The sequence below is a fragment of the Pan paniscus genome, chromosome 7 (genome assembly GCF_029289425.2).
Source record: "Pan paniscus chromosome 7, NHGRI_mPanPan1-v2.0_pri, whole genome shotgun sequence".
NCBI classification, from domain to species: domain Eukaryota; kingdom Metazoa; phylum Chordata; class Mammalia; order Primates; family Hominidae; genus Pan; species Pan paniscus.
In genome coordinates, this window is record NC_073256.2 from 135,987,764 (window position 1) to 136,008,912 (window position 21,149).

The window sequence follows — 21,149 nt, forward strand, 5'->3', positions numbered from 1 at the left end:
GTCTCCCAAGAACCCAGGAGGGGAGGGGAAGTGGATGTTGGTGAACTCCACTAATAACTATCACGACAGTGCTGGTGAAAAGCAAATATACCCTCATATTCCTACAGGAAATTAATAAGCCTTAAAGCCAAGACCACACCAGCTCATCCCAGTAGCCCTATTCCTCCTCTTTTCCAACTGCCTACGAAATGCATTGGACTCCTTTTACTAGATGTATAAAACAGTTAGCCATAGGTAAACATGGTTGGGGAGCAGGATCAAAAATTAGACTGAAAGAGAAAGGCCAGATGAGCTATTTCTAGCCAAGTCCTTTCATGTTGTGCCATTACCCTTCAAACTGAACAGCTGAGCCCTTAGGCCACTCACAGTACAATGATGACAGAGCAAAGATAATAATCATCAAAGAAGTAGCACCAGCAGGGGCAGGGAAACTGAAGGGATGCCACCACCTCCTAGAGACAAGGACCAGCAGAAAACCCCTTGGTTTCTACATTCTTTATCACATGCACACACGCACACACCTCGTGTGACAAGTGTGACCTCTAATCTGTACATCTTTAGTTGAGATCTCTTTGGAAACCTAGATTTACAAGTTACAGCCTACTTGACATCTCTTGGCTATAACTAAGAAATTACACAATTAATATGGCCAAAATGAAACTTGTGATTCCCCCCACCACACTGAGGCATCCCTTATTCTCCCTCTCTCTCTCACCAGTTTTCCCTGTTTCACTAAATAATACCAACATCCAGTTAGCTGCTCAAACCAGAAACTTCTGAGTGATCTTTCATTCCTCTCTTTGCCTAATCATGTCTTATTAATTCTATCTTAAAAATAGATGTCAAATTTGTCCACTTCTCTCCATTTCGACAGACACCATCCTGGCTCAAGACACCATCATCTCTCAACTGTGTAAGCTACAAAATAATCCCTTCCTCATCTCCCTGTTTCTGTGCTTGCTAGCTCTTAATCAGCTCTCTGCGGAGCAGCTAGAGTCTTCTCTTTATAAGTCCCTCCTCTGTGTAAAACCTTTCATTGATCTTCCATTGCGCTAGGTATAAAATTCAGATGAAACCACATGATCTCCCCAATATCATTCTGAGCCATCTGGAAACCTGCCACAATGATCTTCTTTCTTTTCTAAGTAGGCTATATCCTTTCCTACTTCAGGGTTATTTATAAAGGCAGATCCTGCGCCCATCTTCCCGCACAGCTGCTCCTTTTTAACATTTTGGTTTCATCTCAGAAAACACCCTTCCTCTTTCATTCCCCTGTCCTCTACTCCATCTTTATTTTCGATCTCAGTTTCTCAAATCTCAGTTGGTTTCCTTCCAAATATATATTAGAATTCGCATTATAGTACTTTTTTGAGATACGGTTACCCAAATAGAACAGAAACCCCGTGAAGGTAGAACTCACTTCTGTCTTGCTCAACATAGTTTTTACCAGAGAAGGGGCCTAATATACACTTTTGAATCTAGAACAGTTTGTGTATTTTTAAGCATATAAAAGCCACTCTCACTAAATAAAAGGGGGTTAAATGATATCTTTTATACTATGTCAGGATCCTACATAACACAGGTCATAAACGAAACTGCCCATAGAAGCTTAGAAAGAAACATGAGTGAAGAGCACTAGACATAGGCAGATCCAAACCAGAGAGACTGTTCATCCAAGGGGGGCAGCTTCTTGACAACTCCAAATTTAAGCTTATCATTAGGTATATATTTAGGCTTATCATTTCCAGATCTTTTAATTTTTCAAGAGAAGTGAGAAATCTGGAGCTTTTAAAAGAAAAATGTCTGGGTTTCTCCACTGTTAAAAAATAAACTTTCAGTTTGGATGAACAAACAAAACTTGGTGGTGGATTCAATGTGGTTACAGGCAGCCAATTTGAATCCTGGGCTAAAAATATATACATGTTTTTTCCAAACCACCTTGCCAAAACATTTCCTGAGGATAAAGATGATAGCAAAAATAACAATAGTAAAAATCTCATATAGTGCTTACTGTATGTCAAATGCTATTCTAAACACTTCACTTATAAACTGCAATGATCCTAATGACATCTCTCTCATGAGGTAGATAGTATTATTATTCCTACTGGACAGATGAAGACACTCACTAAAGCAGAGAGAGTAAGAAATTGGTCCTGGGTAAGTGGCAGAGCAGATATCAGACCCCAGAGCCTATGTTCTTTACTATGGTATTTGAAGATAAGTCAAAAATAGTGAAATCACATTTCCTCTATAAACACCTTCTGCTTGATAAAAAAACGCAAGCTTTGATGTTTTCCTGTCATCCATGTGTTCTAGTTCTGGCCTGTTAACTAACAACCTCTAAGATGTTGCTGTCACCCAGGCAATGTGTAGGGTTAATCCTTCCTCATCTATTCAGTACTGAGAAAAGGCTGCTATCAGATTCTTCCCATCTCCCAAAATAGATAAGCTACACAATACACAAGTTAGACATGTGAATACTTACTACCTAAACTGAGGAATTATCTAAGGGACAAAGAGGCACTGAAGTTCAGCTCTAGTTGTGGTATTTGGCCAAAAATCTGCTATTGAGATTTGGCTTCAGCCTTGGTTTTTGGCAGGCCAAGTAGCCAGATGTCATTTCAACTATATTTGTGGCAACCCTGAACTTATGTGCAATTAATTATCATTTGATCATATCTATTGTAACATTATCAGTAACAAATAGCAGTGTCCTTTGGTTTTACTGTTGCTTTATGAAAATTCCCTTTCTAATAAATGTAGACATTGTAGGTGTGATTTAAACAGCAAAATCCTTCCAGTTTGTTTTATATCTTAATAGCCTACCAGCCAGTTGAAGACTAAATGTATCCTAATTATTATAAGAATTCATTCAAACAAACAGTTGAGTCCTTCCATGTATTAGATATGGCTGTTAGTATCAAAGACATGTCACTAAACATGGGGTCCTGCCTCACAGAGTTCACACTCTAGTGGATGATGACCTAAAATAATAATAAACATAAATTATATATGGTTTTAGAAAGTGGTGAGTGTGTTAGTGGGGTAAAGAAATTACAAGACAGAATCAGGGATCAGGGGCCTTGGAAGAGAGGACACTATTTTAATAGAACTGACCATTTCAGCCTCACTGGGGAGGTGATACTAGAGCAAAGATTTGAAGGAAATGAAGGGGTGCACCTTGTGCATCCCAAGGAAAGAAGATTCAAGGCAGAGGTAACAGCCAGTATAAAGGCTTGGAGGTGGGAAGGTACCTGGTTTGAACTAGAAGCAGCATGAGCATAGAAAAGCCGAGTAGCAGATGACAGGAGGGACTTGCCAAGGCACAGATCATGCAGGATCTGGTAGGGCATTAAGGACTTTGGCTTTAATTTGAGAAAAACAGGATGTGATTAGAGGATTTTGAGCAGAAGAGGGACATGATCTGACTCACACATTAACAGATCATTCTGGTTGCTGAATTGAGGGTCATGTTTTATAATGAATATTGTGAAAACATTGCTTAAGAAGAAAACCCTCAAGTGAGAAAAACAAAATTGAGCCTGATTTTGAGAATTTAAAAAAATCACCTTGTACAATCCAAAGCTTTAATTTATGGGACTGTTTCAATGAAACTGCGTCATGACCATCAGCAAGATGGCAAGTCCAGGAGTTATTGACTTTAGTCAGTTATTATTGGAGAGGAGGAAAGCTTATTGACTTGGGGGGAATATCACCATTAACACTACTACAGTAATGGCAGAGCTTGATAAAAGCGTATTGTGCTCCTTCACTGACCTCAGTTGAAAAAGCATATTTTCAGTATCATAAATATGCAATAGAACAACCACAGGAGCTGACAGCTGAGAAATTATTACCACTGTTCTGTAATGCCAATTTTAAAAAATTCTGCTTGGTATAATTTTAATTAAGTTGTAGTAAATAGGTATTCTTATTAATAGTTCAGATTTATTCTTGTATACTAAGATATTTGTTTTATGATGGTGATATTCAACTTCAGCCAATAGTGATTTAACACTCAGCCATTTGGCATTTGGCCAAAATGCAAATTTGGTGCAGGTTGAACAAACTTAATCTAAAAATCCAAAATCGAAATGCTCCAAAACCCAAAACTTTGAGCAATGACATCATGCCATAAGTAGAAAATTCTACTCTTGACCTCATATTATAGGTCAGTCAAAACACAGCCAAAAATTTGTTTCATGCACAAAATTATTTAAAATATTGTATAAAATTGCCTTCAGGCTATATATATAGGATGTATATGAAACATAAATGAATTTCATGCTTAGACTTGGATCCCATCTCCAAGATATCTCATTTGGATGAGATATTGAACTTGGAATATGCAAATATTCCAAAATCTAAAAAAAATCCCAAATCCAAAACATGTCTGGTCCCAGGCATTTTGGATACAGGATACTTAATCTGTGTAAGTCAGACAAAATGTTTGTGCCTCCTAAAACTAATAGGTTGAAGCCCTAACCCCCAATAAGGTGTTGTTTGAAAGTAGGGCCTTTGAGAGGTAATTACGGGTTTAGATGATGTCAATGAGGGTGGAGGGCCCCATGATGAGAATGGCATCCACACAGAGGAGAAACAGACACCTTAGCTCACTCTCTCTGCCATATGAGAACACAGTGAAAAGGTGGTCTCTGCAAGACAGAAAGAGTATCCTCATTGGAAGTGACTCAGCTGGCACCTTGATCTTGGATTTCCCAGCCTTCAAAACTGTGAGAAATAAATGTCTCTTGTTTAAGCTACCAAGTCTCCAGTAATTTGTTACAGCAGCTGAGGCTGACTAATACAGCATATATCTAAGGGTATGTGTGAAATCAACATTTGAAAACGATTTCTAATCCATACAGCCTTGGAAATAATATTTCAGGTTTTACTTGGCACCTGGTGATCCAATTTTTCAGTTTAAGTGAGGAGTTCCTAATCACTTAAAGAGAAAGAGAAGAAGCTGTTTTCCATTTCCTTCAAGTTTGGGCCAGATCAGGGAGATGGGGCAGAAATCACGGGAGCCAGCTGATGCTTACACCAGGGACCCTGAATAGAGCTGCAGAGGAGGGTGAAAGAGCCACACCATCTGAAATCTTGGCCAATGCTAGAGGGTAGCAGAAGTCATAGGGCCTTATTCAGGCAATCAGAGACTTTAACTTTTAAGTTCAGGGGTACACGTACAGGTTTGTTATATAGGTAAACTTGTGTCAGGGGGCTTATTGTACAGATTATTTTATCACCCAGGTATTAAGCTTAGTACCCATTAGATATCTTTCCCAATCCTCTACCCCCTCCCATCCTCCATACTCTCACAGGGTCCCGTATGTGTTGTTCCCTTCTATATGTCCATGTGTTCTCATGATTTAGCTCCCACTTATAAGTGAGAACATGTTGTATTTGGTTTTCTGTTCCTGTGTTAATTTACTAAGGATATTGGCCTCCAGCTCCATCCTTGTCCCTGCAAATGACATGATCTCATTCTTTTATATGGCTGCATAGTATTCCATGGGGATATATACCACATTTCCTTTATCCAGTCTACCATTGATGGGAATTTAGTTTAATTCCCCTTGCTATCGTGAATAGTGCTGCAATGAACATACGTGTATCTTTATAATAGAATGATTTATATTCCTCTGGGTATATTATACCCAGTTATGAGATTCCAGGTCATATGGTTTGGCTGTGTCCCCACCCAAATCTCATCCTGAATTCCCACATATTGTGGGAGGGACCCAGTGGGAGGTAATTGAATCATGCAGGCAAGTCTTTCCCATGCTGTTCTTGTGACAGTGAATAAGTCTCACGAGATCTGTTGGTTTCAAAAAGAGGAGTTCCCCTGCACAAGCTCTCTTTGCCTGCTGCCATTCATGTAAGACATGACTTGTTCCTCCTTACCTTCCGCCATTATTGTGAGGCTTCCACTTCCAGCCATGTGGAAGTGTTAAGTCCCATTAAGCCTCTTTCTTTTATAAATTGCACAGTCTCGGGTATGTCTTAATCAGCAGCATACAATAATACAATAAACTGTATTGTATAAATACAATAAATTGGTACTAGGAGTGGACTAATACAATAAATTGGTACTAGGAGTGGGGCGCTACTGAAAAGATACCCAGAAATGTAGAAGTGACTTTAGAACTGGGTAACAGGCAGAGGCTGGAACAGGTTGGAGGGCTCAGAAGAAGGCAGGAAAATGTGGGAAAGTTTGGAACTCCCTAGAGACTTGTTGAACAGCTTTGACAAAAATGCTGACAGTGATCAATAAGGCCATCAAAAAATTTGCAGCTTGACAATGCGATAGAAATGAAAATCCCATTTTCTGGGGAGAAATTCAAGCTGGCTGCAGAAATTTGCAGAAATTTGCATAACTAACGAGGAAGGAAATTTTCATCTCCAAGGAAAATGCCTCCAGGGCATGTCAGAGAGCTTCACAGCAGCCCCTCCCATCACAGGCCTGGAGTAGGCTGTATAAAAAGTGGTTTTGTGGGCCGGGCCCAGGGTGCCCATGCTGTGTGCAGCTTAGTGACTTGGTGCCCAGCTGCTCTAGCCATAGCTGAAAGGAGCCAACACAGAGCTTGGGCCGTTGCTTCAGAGGGTGAAAGCCTCAAGCCATGGCAGCTTCCATTTGGTTTAGAGCCTGCCAGTACACAGGAGTCAAGAATTGGGGTCTGAGAACCTAGATTCCAGAGGATGTATGGAAATGCCTGGATGTTCAGGCAGAAGTTTGCTGTAGGGGCAGGGTCCTCATGGAGAACCTCTGCTAGGACAGTGAGGAAGGGAAATGTGGGGTCAGAGCCCCAGCACAGAGTCCCTACTGGAGTACTGCCTAGCAGAACTATGAGAAGTTCTGCTACCATCCTCAAGATCCCAGAATGGTAGATCCACTGATAGCTTGCGCCATGGGCCTGGAAAAGCCACAGGCACTCAATGCCAGTCCATGAAAGCAGCCAGGAGGGAGGCTGTACGTGCAAACCCACAGGGGTGGAGCTGCCCAAGACCATGGGAACCCACCTCTTGCATCAGCATGACCTGGATGTGAGACACGGAGTCAAAGGAGATCATTTGGAACTTTAAGATTTGACTGCCCTGCTGGATTTCGGACTTGCTTGGGGCCTGTAGCTTCTTTGTTTTGGCCAATTTCTCCCATTTGGAATGGCTGTATTTACCCAATGCCTGTCCCCCTGTAGGAAGTAACTAACCTGCTTTTGATTTTACAGACTCCATAGGTGGAAGAGACTTGCCTTGTCTGTAATGAGACTTCGGACTGTGGACTTTTGAGTTAATGCTAGAATGAGTTAAGACTATGTGGAACTGTTGGGAAGGCATGATTGGTTTTGAAATGTGAGGACATGAGATTTGGGAGGGGCCAGGGGCAGGATGATATGGTTTGGCTGTGTCCTCACCCAAATCTCATCTTCAATTCCCATGTGCTGTTGGGAGGTAACTGAATCATGGGGGCAAATCTTTCCCATGCTGTTCTCATGACAGAGAATAAGTCTCACAAGACCTGATGGTATTTAAAAAAAGGAGTTCCCCTGTACAAGCTCTCTCTCTTTGCCTGCTGCCAAACATGTAAGACATGCCTTGCTCCTCTTTGCCTTCCACCATGATTGGACTTTCACTTCCATGTGGCTAGGGAAGTCTCACAATTAAACCTCTTTCTTTTGTAAATTTTGCAGTCTCAGGTATGTCTTTATCGCAGCATGAAAAGGGACTAATACACCAGGTGATATGGTTTGGCTGTTTCCCCACCCAAAATCTCATCTTGAATTGTAATCCCCATAATCCCCACGTGTTGTGGGAGGAACCTGGTGGGAGGTAATTGAATCATGGGGGCTGCTTCCCCCATGCTCTTCTCGTGATAGTGAGTCAGTTCTCACAAGATCTGATGGTTTTATAAGCAGCTGGCATTTCCCCTTCTGGCATTCATTCTCTCTCCTGCTGCCCTGTGAAGAGGTACCTTCGCCATGGTTGCAGCCAAGCAGAAATGTCAGTCAATTAAGCCTCTTTTCTTTTCTTTTTGAGGTGGAGTTTCACTATTGTTGCCCAGTCTGGAGTGCAATGGTGCGTTCCTGGCTCACTGTAACCTCCGCCTCCTGGGTTCAAGCGATTCTCCTGCCTCAGCTTCCTGAGTAGCTGGGACTACAGTCACCTGCCACCATGCCAGGCTAATTTTTTGTATTTTTAGTAGAGACGGGGTTTCACCATGTTGGCCATGCTGGTCTCGAACTCCTGACCTCAAGTGATCTACCCATCTCGGCCTCCCAAAGTGCTGGGATTACAGGCATAAGCCACTGCGCCCAGCCTAAACCTCTTTTCTTTATAAACTACCCAGTCTTGGGTATTTTCTTATAGCAATGTGAGAACAGACTAACACAGTGGGTCAAATGGTATTTGTTTTTTGGTCTTTGAGGAATCACCATACTGTCTTTCACAATGAATCTAAGTGAAGTTTAGAATGACTGCCACAGACTGTAATCAGGAATTTTCTTGGTCTCAGTGACAACCTAGAGTGAACTTTTGAAGGGTGAAGGGTAATGGAATGGCTTTGGAAGTATCCCTTGTCCATTGTGTGGCTAATATGCCACTTGTACCAATCCAGAAAAGCATTCCCTTGATATCATCAACCATTCAACCATTATAGAACTCAGTAAGACATCCTCTGCTCACTTGTGGAGGAGCTAAAGATAACGAAATAACTATGAGGCAAGAGACGTAAACCCAGAGGCAAGGGACTTCTGTATTATATGAACGGACTTATTCATTCATCAAAAATTTCATCTTTTTATTATGTGCTGGACACAGTAGCAGGCATTGATATTGCAGCAGTGAACAAGACAGACTAGATCATTGCTCTCAAATGATTTAAATTCTGTGGAGAGACAGAAAACAAACAAGATGATTTCAGACCAGAAAAAGTTATATGCAGAACATCAAACCAAGTGATGTCAGAGAATGTGACTAGGGATTCATTTAGTTAGGGTGGTCAGGAAAGACCTCTTGGAGAAGCACATTTGAGCTAGGACCTAAATGACAAGGAACTAGCTGAACAATGATCAAGGGGAGAACATTATAGGCAGAAGCGATGGCAAGTACCAATAATCTCCAAAGAGAATCACTTTAGTAATTTAGTAGTTTGGGTGGATAAACTCAAATGAATTTAGTGGGCTCTGATACACTCGCCTGAACACCGCCCTCCTTTTACATTGTCAAATGGCATATCCTGTACTCTTCGTCCACTAGACAAATACTATTAACTAAGTGGCTCCAAGCACTTGTTATTTCCTATAGATCTGTCAGCATAAAAGAGTGAAAAGCACTGTTCATGTGTTAGATAAACTGTGTTTTAGGTAGACTGTGTCACTGCTAGCCTCAAGATCTTTGTGAAGTCATTCAGTATCATCTGAGTCTCATCTCCCTAACTTGTAAAATAAATTAGATGGTCAAATGCTCTCTAGGTTTTCTTCTTTCTTGATTATACAATGAACCTATGGCTTAAATATATCATATTAATTGTCATACTTTTCAGAGCTTAATATGTTAGTAATAAAAGCTTACCTCTTCGGATATAAGTTTACTGTAGTTTCGTTTGAGCCCTGTCCAAGAACTCAATATACACGTACTGGGGTCCTGGAACTCACATAGCATGAAGTCATATTTGCTTGTCTCCTGTTCTGACCCTTATGAGAATTCTTAAGAAGTACATCCTCATTATGTTTCACATGCATTGTGTCCTTTCCTATCATGGGTGACATTATATTGGGTTGGCAGCTTTGTTTGGAGACATTTTTGCTCCTTGAGCCAACAAATACAGATAGCCAAGAATTAGATCATTCTATCCCTAAATTGCAACAGACCTTCTCAAAGGCAGCTAAGCAATGTAATTTGATCAAGGTTAAGTACAGTCAACCCTTCATCTTTTAACCTAAGTCTAAGTTCTTTTTGCTCTGTTTTAATCCCAGATTAATGGTTCCTGCTTACTGTTACAAAAGTCCACAAGTTGCCCTGCAGTCAACTCTCATTTATCTGCCTGTGGCTTATCCAAAGCACCCAGCTTTCTCCTCCTCCTGCCTCCAGCACCAAGTTCCAGGCCAGCTCCTTTAACTCTGTGCCAAAGAAATACAAACTAAATCTAATATTAGCCTAATGAGAAAAGGCTATCTGCTGCCAAAGATTCACATAATGCATCCCAAAGCCAACTGCAAGCAATTATTCACTGTTTTAGATGTTGGCATTGCTTCTCCCTTATATAATACAGCAATCAAGATTTGCTGTTTTCTCCCTGAGGAGTAATTAATATATGCAGCATTTTAACCTCTTCTTTTGCCTAGTTGGCCAGATTCTCAGTGTAACAGACCATATTTTCTTTTCAAATAAATAGATCATTTGTATATTTCATGTTAGGAGCATAAAAAACCTTGAATTTAGAGCCATTAGACATAGAGAGTTACATCTTCCTCCAGATTATTAGCCAGAAACTAAGTTTTAGTGAGTCATTTTACATCCTTGGGTTTCTCAGCTGTAAAATGGGGATACATTTTTATAAAGGAAAGGTATAGGGGAGGCATGCAAATATAAGGAACGCTCAAAGCTCTGACTCCAGGAATTAGCATTGTGGCAGGAAAAAACAAAGGATTATCAACCTTATGAAACCCTTATTTGACAGGCATAAAAACACAGCAAGGTGAAGTTTCCTCATAAACACCTAGAAAATCAAGTCTAGAAGTCAAGAATTCCCAATGTCATGTTTAGGCCACTTGTGAGGACACATTCTAGAATTCCAAGATAGGAAACAGATAGGATACTGATGGGCTGATCTTATTCCACAGCCAGAATTGCCATAGAAACTCAAATTCCAACCATCAGAGCATTTGGGAACATCAATTTCAAAAGAAACTCCTGAGTATTTTGACATTTTTTTTAAATGACTGAAGTGCTTGTCCACTCAGGTCCAAGGATGAGGATCAGACAGAATATCAACACAATTCCATTTTTCATCTTATTCCTATATCCAGAGAACTTCAATGGTTTCCCACAGATTAGAGCAGCACTGTCTAATAGGACTTTCTGCCATAATGATCATGTTCTATGTCCACACTGTCCAAAACAGCAGCTCCTGGAAACATGGGATAATGAACACTTGAAATGTGGCTGGCATGACCAAAGAAATACATTTTTGCATTTTATTCAATTTAAATAAATCTGAATACCCACATGTGCTAGTGGCTATTGTATTGAACAATGGAGGTGAAAAGTAAATCCATGCTACTCACTCCAGCATTCAAATTCCATCACACAGTTTGGCCCCAGCCTATTGTTCCAGACTCGATTTCTGCCACACAAACTCTTACTTGAAGAGACTGATGTTGAACACACCTGGGCATTTCTGCTGCCATACCTTGGCTCAAAGTGCTTAGACTTCATGGCTAAAGGCACCCTCCATTCTTAGGGCTACATATTGGAATTTATCCATACTTCGCAGCACAGGTCAAGTTCTTCCTGTGCTAGAGTACCCTTCCTCGCAAGTCTTGTTCTGACTGCTCTGTGAGTAAAGGGTTAAGGAATCTCAGGGCTGGCCTGTCTGAGAAGGACTTCAGTCTCCCATAGGGCTGGTTTTTTGGAAACTGCTATGTGGAACCACTCCTGGTCTTTAGGAGCTGTGGCTTCGTCTTGAGTCTACATGACTAGAAGGGTATAAATGAATGGTGAAAAAAAGAGGCTGTGCCTTCTTTGTATCAAAGAGACTCATCCTCATCTGGACTCTCAACTTGGCAGCTGTGTGGGTAATGGGTCAAAAGAAGCTGTGTACGTGGATAACTTCTGGACCTCCCAATGCAATGAAAATGCTTTGCCACTGTATTTCTTGCTTGTACCCTCCTATAAAGCTATGTAAACATAGTTTTTTACTCTTAAACTGGTAACTATAGCTGTGGCGTGGCATGGCATGCATATTGTCTCTGAGTTTCCAAGTACTCACAAGAATTTAGGACTTATGTTGGTAAGTATTTTTTGTGGATCCACATTTCAACTGGATTCATTTTTTTATTTCCATCTAGACTGTATGCTTCCCAATAAGACTTACAGGTGATCTGGGTACTCTACTGGTTTCTCTTTGGTCTGTAAGAGCTGGAGGCAACTTGTGGCCAGACAACCTTTTTCTTCTGGAATAAGGGTTCTGAGTCTTTTGAGGAATTGGGGCTAAGGGTCCCAAAATGTCACTTTCTAAGATAGAGTATTATTCTGCCCAAAATGAATACAGATACACACACACATTTTAAAATTATGAAAGCAATACAAATTTCAGTGTCAACAGGGTAGATTAAGCACATGCTACAATCCTCCCCCAATCCACATATACACACAGACTCTAGCATTGCCTGTTAAAGATAAGCTCATTAAGCTCCTCTGGAACAGGTGGTGTGCTGAGGGATTGGTTTCAAAGACCAATATGGCAGGGCTCAAAGTGGCAGGGCCCAAAGGCACACTAAGGAGCTGGAACCAGGTTCCCAGTGAGAAGTCTGCATATGAAGGAACTTGATTTGCATAATCAGTCAGAAGCAAACAGAGAGAATGTCAAATCGAAACATTAGTGTAATACCTGGTCAGAGCTCTCGCATCCCAGAGTTCAGGTGAAGGCAGATACAAAAGCACCTTACCAGAAGGCTCTACAATTCAAGGCACACGTGGCCAAAAGACCCCACGATAACTCACTTCTCTGACAAATAAACCACCAGCAAGAATTAGAAGCCATGTGAGGAAATTCAGCACCCTAAAAGCATAATACTAACCCAACAAACAGAAAAAGTCATGGTTGAGCTACTAAAGTTAATGGGATAATCTGAAAAGGGCTTTAAAATAAATACACTTAAAAGAATACATATCTTATTTAAAATTCAAGCAAAGCAGTACAGAAAGTAAAAGTTTTCTCCATAATTTTAACTTCAGATAGAATCTGCTGCTCAAATTGTGGAAAACCCTCCTAGACTCAGTGATGCTCTTATACAGAGACAGACATTTTTACATAAATGGAAACATACAATATCTACTATGTCATAACCTGCCCTTCTCGTTCCCTTTCTACTTTAAAATATTATCACATACATTTTCCCACATAAATACATACAGGTCTTCTGCATCCTCATAAAGGAAAAATTATATCCCATTGCATTAATACACAGTTTCTTTAGCCAGTGTCCTGTGAATGAACATTTGGGCTATTTTCAATGTGTTCTCCTGTAGCCATCTTTGCACATATGGATGATTATTTCCTTAGGTAAGTTCCTACAGAGGGAATTATTGGCCCCCTAATTGCACACATTTAAAATTTTGATAACTATTATCAAGCTTGTCATCCAGAAAAGCTGTACCAATTTACATTACTGAATGGCTTTAGAGGTATGCATTTCTAGCCACAGGTTTTTTAAGGTAGGTTTAAAGTAGGCCAATTTACCAGAGATTCAATTATACACCCAAGAAAAGAGAAGATGGCTTACAACTCTACTAGCCCTCTAAATGCAATGGAAGGGAAAATGTAAATGTGTTTGTACCTGCACAAAACAAGTTCATGTTGTCTAAGGTACAAAAGCTTCAGGGTCAGTCATGCTGCTGGCATCCACAGTAATCACACTGTAGTAATTTTAACTCTGTTCCCCCAGCAGCCACTGTTGTTCCCTCGTCCTCCATTTAAACAACTGGACAAATTCTTTGTCTAAGCTTTACTAAAGCCTCTAGTCTGTTCACCCCTAAATATGATGGCAGTGTGAAAAACCCAGAATCTCCTTTCAACCTCATTTGTTGGGGATGGGTGTTCATTGTAGATGATTTGCATAAACTCAAATGAATCTGGTTTCCAATATTAGTTTGTTCCAGAAGAAAGGCACATTATACACATCCACACTCATTGAAGTATGTTTTCAGCAAAGGAACTATAAAATGCTTCAGAGGCAAAGACACAAAATTTCAGGATTCACAATTCACATATTCAAGATAATCAGAAATAAAATCATATCAGATTTGAGTCAAATTTTGTATATTCTCTTTACAAATATAAGAGATACACACTAGAAATGTTTAAAGTTGAATTTAAAGCAGACAAATATCAGTAGTTAACTTTTCTTTTCTCTCTAATTTTTAATATTTTAGGCATCCTTTAGAAAATATCTCACTCATAGAAAGTCTGTTTATCTTCCTAAAGAGGACCCTTAAGGCGTTTTTTTCTGGCTCTTTCAAGATGCCCATGTATTGATCAGGTTTAGCTTTCTTAACAGGGTTCACTCATTTCCAATGCTGCTCACAAACCCAACTTCATTGATCATCAGCCAATAAATATCCTATGAGTTGCCATTTCTCTTAGCTAAAATGTCTAGCGTAAAATGCCTGCAATATATTTCTTGGTAATCATTCCCCATTCCCTACCACACACACATACTTAATGTCAATAATTTTTAATTATCCACACTAAAGAAGAGAAGCAATAACAGTAATTATTCCAAACTGTACATAAAGCAAAAAATTCACGTGTGATTTTGGAAGACATTACTTGGAGGAGAAGGGAGGTGGTTATTGTACAACAGTAAGGTGACCTTTTTCCTTAATATTTTTCTTGGGTGCTTACAACATTTGTTTTCCAAGGCATGCATACATTCATTTGCTCAACCAACATTTGAAAGGAAATTGTCTTGCAGGGAATACACAAAGGGAGAAACAAAACTATATGAAGGTTAATTTCCTCAATGTCCAAGAGGAAAACTAATATGAGTATCTTCAACAACACTGTGCCCCCAACATGAACATCTGCACTGATTTCAGACAAATACCCAGATAGTGCCAGTTCCATTGTAGGGAGCTTTTAGAAGAGGCTGTCCTTACTAAAAAATTACCTACCCCACAGAATCCAAGTTTCTGTACTTCTTCACCAATGCCTATTTTGTCAGTTCTCTGTTACCTATGTTTAGGTTTAAGACTGAAAAGAACTAAGCATCCTACAGCAGAATAAAATAATTTTCTCTTTCATTACTTAGGGTTCTATTTACTATTGTCTACCTCACAAGATTGTTACAGGGACACAATAAGTCAACAGATCAAGAGTCCTTCAAACAGTACCTGGGAGATACATGCATATTTAATAAAATATCAGCTATTACTAATTAACAATACCTGTAAGCACAAGCCTCTCATACTCATGCAGTACTGGGGCTTTTATAAAATGCTTCCACAAGCATACAATCGTTTGATCTGCTCAACCTGATGAGAGAAGTCATTTTATGATTCCCTTGTGTAGATGAAGAATCTGCAACTCAGAAAGTCACATGACTTGCCCAACACCATAGAGTGGTAAGTCTGAGCCTGGCAGGTGAATCTTTTAGCTTCAAGTCCAGGGCATTCTTCTCTATAACCTCAGAGCCTCACGCTATGAGACTGGCCACAAACGTGTTTCAATTTTATTCCAAAGGGAATACAGTTAATATTTTCATTTATAATTATTTATCCGCAAGATACAGTGCTCATTCGACCACACATACAATGGTAATTAGTGAAAGCACTATCAGCTCTTCTCTGTGGCTGGACTACAACATATAAAGGCTGCAGCTTTCAAATCTCCGTAATTAACTGGAATATTACGCACCTTAGCCGTCTCAGCTTCTGCCTGCAGTCGCTTGGGAGTTCCTTTCTGGTCAGGCACCTTCTGGAAATTTTTGTTTTTAATGGATTGAGATTCCACACCTTCACCTTCAATTTGCAGTTTAATACCTTCAGCATGGGCAGGGTGATCAATACCCCGTGGATTCAAACCACAGTGGAGAGCTAGGAAAAAGCAACAAATAGAACTCAGAAAACAAACCACATAAAGAAGGTGTCCATGACAGAAAATATTCATCAAGCCTAAGTAGGAAAAAAACGACGCATCTATGAGTCGAGAGGTGGTGTGATTACTATGATAAATAATATGGTGAGGAGGGAGCACGGTATAGTGGGAAACCTTGAGCTTGGAAATCAGCAAGGTTTAGGTACAAATCCAGAAGCCCTCAATTCCAAGTTGTTTGACTTTCAGCAAATTACAAATCCAAATGTTACAGATGAGAATACCAAATCAGGCAACGTTGTTACTGCTTTCCACACACGCAATCATGCAATTATTTCAACCCTGCAGTTTAGTTTATATCTCTACCTCCATCTGAAAAGTGCTCACCCTCTTTTCTTCTGGACCTTCTTTATTATTTAGGCATCCACTCAAGTCCACTCTCTTGCATTCATTCAAGCAATATTTCTTAAGCACTTACTATGTGCCATCCCTGGGTTAGATCCTGGAAACATGGATTTACATATGACAGATGTTACCTTCAAAGAACTCACAATGTAATAAAGGAGGTAAACAAAAGGACTGGTGATTTTCAAACAGAACTATCACTTCTACATGGCAAAGAAAAAAAAGCCAGAGTGGAGGGCTCAAGGGCATCAAGCCCAGTGGCTTCCAGTTTTTTGCATCTTACTCTCTCCTTGCCCTGTAATATAGATATTCCACAAATAAAACCTAAAGCTGATTTTCTGGGGATATTTGTTCATCTAACAAACACTTACTGAGCCCCCCTATGTGCCCTGTATTATCAAATAAATAGCAATGAATGTTGTAAGATCCATGCATTCCACTACATAAACCACCATGTATGTCTGTGTGCAGATGGCAGGTATGTGTGTTTTGACTTCTCTGGTAGTAAATTATTTCATTTCCCTGTTACCCCAACTCTTCAAATTCAGGTAAACTCCTATCCTCATCCCCTTTCCTTTATTCACAGAGGAGTTAAGGCCAGATACTTAATACCCCCATCTTCCCCAGGTCTCCACTTCATCAATAATCTTTTACCCAACATCTTTAGGCTTTCCCCTTTCTCAGCATTCTTCCCCTCCAGCCAGCTTCCGTGACTCAAAAAGTCCAACTCTCTATTCGGCACTCCATTTAGGCCACAGTTTCCTCTTTGCCTCATCTTTGCCAGGATTCTGATGAGTACTTTAGACCTGAGGGATGAGGCAGGCTTCCCAAAAGAAGTGAGGTGTTTTCCTCCCACTGTCCACTCCCTCCTTAATAGATATCATCTATTCCTATGTTCCCAATCAACATTCTGGTGACTCCCAAATATTAACTGCAGCCTAGACAGACCTTTCTTATGAATGTCAGACAAGTAAAACTGCAGCAGAAACAATTTGCCTGTTCCAGTCTTCGCAAGTTACACAGAAACTGATGAGACATCCTTAACATCACTCTATGATCCATCACTTTCCTTTCATCTATCAGCAAATCCAACAGCTCTACACCTAACATACTGCTCAAATATTCAATGATATTTCTTTAAAAAAACAAACTGATTGCACAAAGGTCCAAATGCACGTGATCTTATTTCTACCACTTTATGTGGACATTATTTATGAATTTCTCTTCTCCTAGTCTCTAAGCTTCCTATTTAGTGGTACACTCTGGGCACTTAACATGTATTAGTTCATACCTCCCTTTTGGGCTTTGTTCTGAATCTCAAATGATCTTCATGAAAAACTCTGAGACATAACTATGTTCATTTCACAGATAAGGAAAATGAGGCTCAAAGGGGTTAGGTTCACAAAAGGGCATACTATACTGGTGTGTACAGAAAAGTCACAAAAATCATGGCCCATTTAGTATACACGATTTCATATTACACATGGAAAAATCCAAACTAGATTAAATGGTATGGAAAATTATTAGCTGACAGAACAAGAAGTCCAGTGATGGCACAAGTTCAGAATTAGCTGATTTGCATCTCGGTAGTTTCATCAAGCACTGTGCTTTTTTTTTTCTTTCTCCATTCTATTATCCATAGCACCGACTTTATCCTGAACCTGGGTCCCTTTGTAGCGTCTAGACTACAAGCTTTAGTTTTCATCTTGAAGCAGAAAGGGCTTGGTTGACTATGGCTTTTTCTCCCAAACCTCCTTCAAATTTTATTCTCTTTTCTCATTGGCCAGGAGTGAATTACATGCCTATTACTGAACTAACATGCTGGCAGTGGAAATAGGATTACCCTTAAACCAACTGACCAGCTCAGGTCAATTCCCCAAACCACACTGCTGCTACTCAACAGGGCTGTAGCAGAATGGATGCTGGGGAACCAACAACAATGCCCACTTTAGGCAGTGCTGGAAAGAGAACTTAGTAGCCAAAGCCTCTGAGAGCTTGAAGCTAATTACTGTTATTATCAATCAGCTTCTCCATCTCCAAAGACTAGCCTACTTACAATGAATATTCAATTAAATACATCAAAGTTGTGATTATTTTTAAAAGGTGTGCTTGTGTAGGGAGATGGGGGATTGGCATGGGATGGATTCAGACATTAATGAAGAAAAGAAAAATGTGTAGCTTTGATCTTTCTGTCTAGCTTTATCCTCTGCTGCTTCCTACCTTGAAATTCATGACCTAGGAATACCACTGAACTGCTGGTAGACCTCCTATTCTCTTCCCCTATCACCTCCCCACCAAATTTGACTCTTATACTTCCTTCACCTCTGATCACGGTGGTCCCACCACCTAGAAATGCTGGTCCTACTCCAACCTAATCCTATCTCCTGCTCTTTGGGAGGCTAAGTCCTATTCACCTCATGTCAGCTCAGACCTCTTCTTCAGAAAGCCTTTTAGGAGTCTCTGGCTACCACAGCAAGAAACCATTCCCTATGCTCCCTCATGCATAGTCCCCTGGTGCTTCATTTTCCTCACAGTACTAAGAATGTCCATGTAATTGATCTGTCTGCCTTGCCCAGCACAACTGTAAGCTCCTGGAGGGCAGGTACCATCTGTTTTTCATCTCCATGACTTCCATTCCTGAGTCCAGGACCTGGCACATAAGAGACATTAAGGAAACACTTGTTCAGCTGCAGAATGAACCAGCAATTCCCTTCCTTTACGCAATCATGCCTTAAATCAGAAGAAAGATTTTCTCTGCTAGTAAATACTTGGCATTCAAAATGTAAGGTATCTATAAACAGGAGGCAGAATACAGTTTTTTGATTTTCCACACACGTAGGCTTATTTTTCACACAAATATTTTAATCCTCCATAGCTGTTCCTTCCTCCACTGCAAACTCCCCAGTAGTTGATTTAGGTTTTTGTACTTATAATTATTTATTTAAAACCATTTTTGATAGACTTTGCTTTGTTTTCCCTGAAATTTCATGTCCCTAATATTTACAAATCAAACAACTCTCCAATGGCTTCTTACAATGCATGACCTCCATCTCTTTGCTTGTGTCAAAGGTGTCCCCTTTTGATTTCTCTTTTTTGTGTTCATCACTGACCTTTCTTGTTTTCCCTAAAGTTATTTACTTAATTTAATGGGCTTGGCAGCTCACTGGTCGGCTTCGAGACCCTCTTCTTGTTTCCCTAATCTTCACCACCACTCCTGTGCCTGACGGATTCCTAGTCATTGAACTGACACCGCAGGCAGCTTGTGGTCTTTATGGGAAGTGCTGCTGCTGTCACTTTTACTTAATTTGAATGTCATTAATATTGAATTCTTCAAAATGAAGAGTTAAAAACCAAAATGAATTTCACAAACATTGCTCTTAAAAAAATTTAAGAGAGAAAAGTTTCACTGCAAATGCACATATTTTAGCATTGTTTTGAAATGCCCTTTTGAAGGCACCATGTTTTTTTCATGTGTAAAAACCTACTTCCCCAGAAAATTGAAAACCAGGTGCATTGCTGGTGGGAATGTCAAGTGATACATCCCCTGTGGAAAACTGTATGGTGGTTCCTCAAAAAATTAAACACAGAATTGTCATTTGATCCAACAATTCAACTTGTAGGTATAGATACACACACACACACACACACACACACACACACAAACTGAAAGCAGGAACTCAAGATATTTGTATGCTCATGTACATAGCAGCATTATTCATAACAGTCAAACAGGCATAAACCAAATGCCTGTGGATGCATGAATGGATAAACACAATGTGATACATATAATGAAATATTTTGCGCCTATAAAAGGAATGGCATTCTCATCCATGCTACAACATGCATGAACCTTGAAGACATTATGCTAAAGTGAAATATGCCAGACAAAAATGGACAACTATTGGACGATTCACCTATATGAGTTAGTCAAATCTACAGAGAAAGAAAATAGACCAATGGCTACACACGGGCTGTGGGAGAGAAAATCGGAAGTTATTGGTAAGTTATGGGTATAGTGTTTCACTTTGGGATGATGAAAACTCTCTGGAGATGGATGGTGATGATGGTTATACAATAATGTGAATGTGCCTAATGCCACTGAACCATATAATTAAAGATGATTAAAATGATGAATTTAATGTATATTTTGTCACAATAAAAAAATAAAAACTTAAAAACCCTACTCCCTCTCATTTCAACTTCCCTAATACCTCCATAAATGGAAAGAGAGGTTCCAAAGATATTTTTATTCAAAGTTTTGAGAGTTTATTTATGAATAATATCATCATGATTTTCATCTAGAATGTTATTTTATTTTTTAATAAAATGGTAAAAATTATAGCTCAAAAGTATGAGGTTACTTCAGAATTTTCCTGGAAAGGAAATGTTCTCCAAAACAGGTCTTGTCCTAATCAGCAGAAGCAGGGCTTGGATTGCTGATTGCTGGAAATGAGCCTGGGCTCTCCAAGGCTTAGTGGCTGAGGGATGCCATTCTCATGTGATTTAGGTGACAGTAACAGGCTATCTGGAATGAAGTGCCAGGCCTTGTTTTCTCTGCTCACAGTGATGCTAGAAGAGTTGAGGGGTGCATTGGCATCTGCTGTCATTCCCAAGAACAAGTGCATCTTAGTCTCCAGGAAGCCACCCAACTTCCAGTTCTTCCAATCTCCACCCACACCACTCTCTGTCATGAAACAAGGGATGGAGACTTATTAAATTTTAATGTTCCTCTATTCTGAGTTTTGCCTTGAATAGAGACACTGTGAAAACACTCCCAGTTGCCCCTCAGAATGAGCTGGCTCCCCAACCAAGGAACCCCCACATAGAAACTGCTAGCAGTGCCCTGAAATGTGTTGTGCTTCTCTACCTTGACAGAACTGACCTTTTACATCATATGCTCTTCCTTTCCCTTATTTGCATAGATAACGGCTTC

At 40.0% G+C, this 21,149-nt stretch overlaps 1 protein-coding gene across 9 annotated transcripts in view; it reads right to left on the bottom strand.

The window, feature by feature from the left end:
- Nucleotides 1-21,149, bottom strand: part of SAMD12 (sterile alpha motif domain containing 12) — a 489,284-nt gene that overhangs the window by 432,231 nt on the left and 35,904 nt on the right. For all 9 annotated transcript variants that reach the window (XR_003028690.5, XR_004673049.3, XR_004673048.3 and 6 more), the window contains exon 2: nucleotides 15,635-15,813. Coding sequence is in view for 6 of the 9 variants with exons in the window: in XM_034966524.3 (XP_034822415.2) it covers nucleotides 15,635-15,813 (179 nt within the window). In the remaining 3 variants the exon portion in view is untranslated. The remainder of the gene's footprint in view (nucleotides 1-15,634; nucleotides 15,814-21,149) is intronic.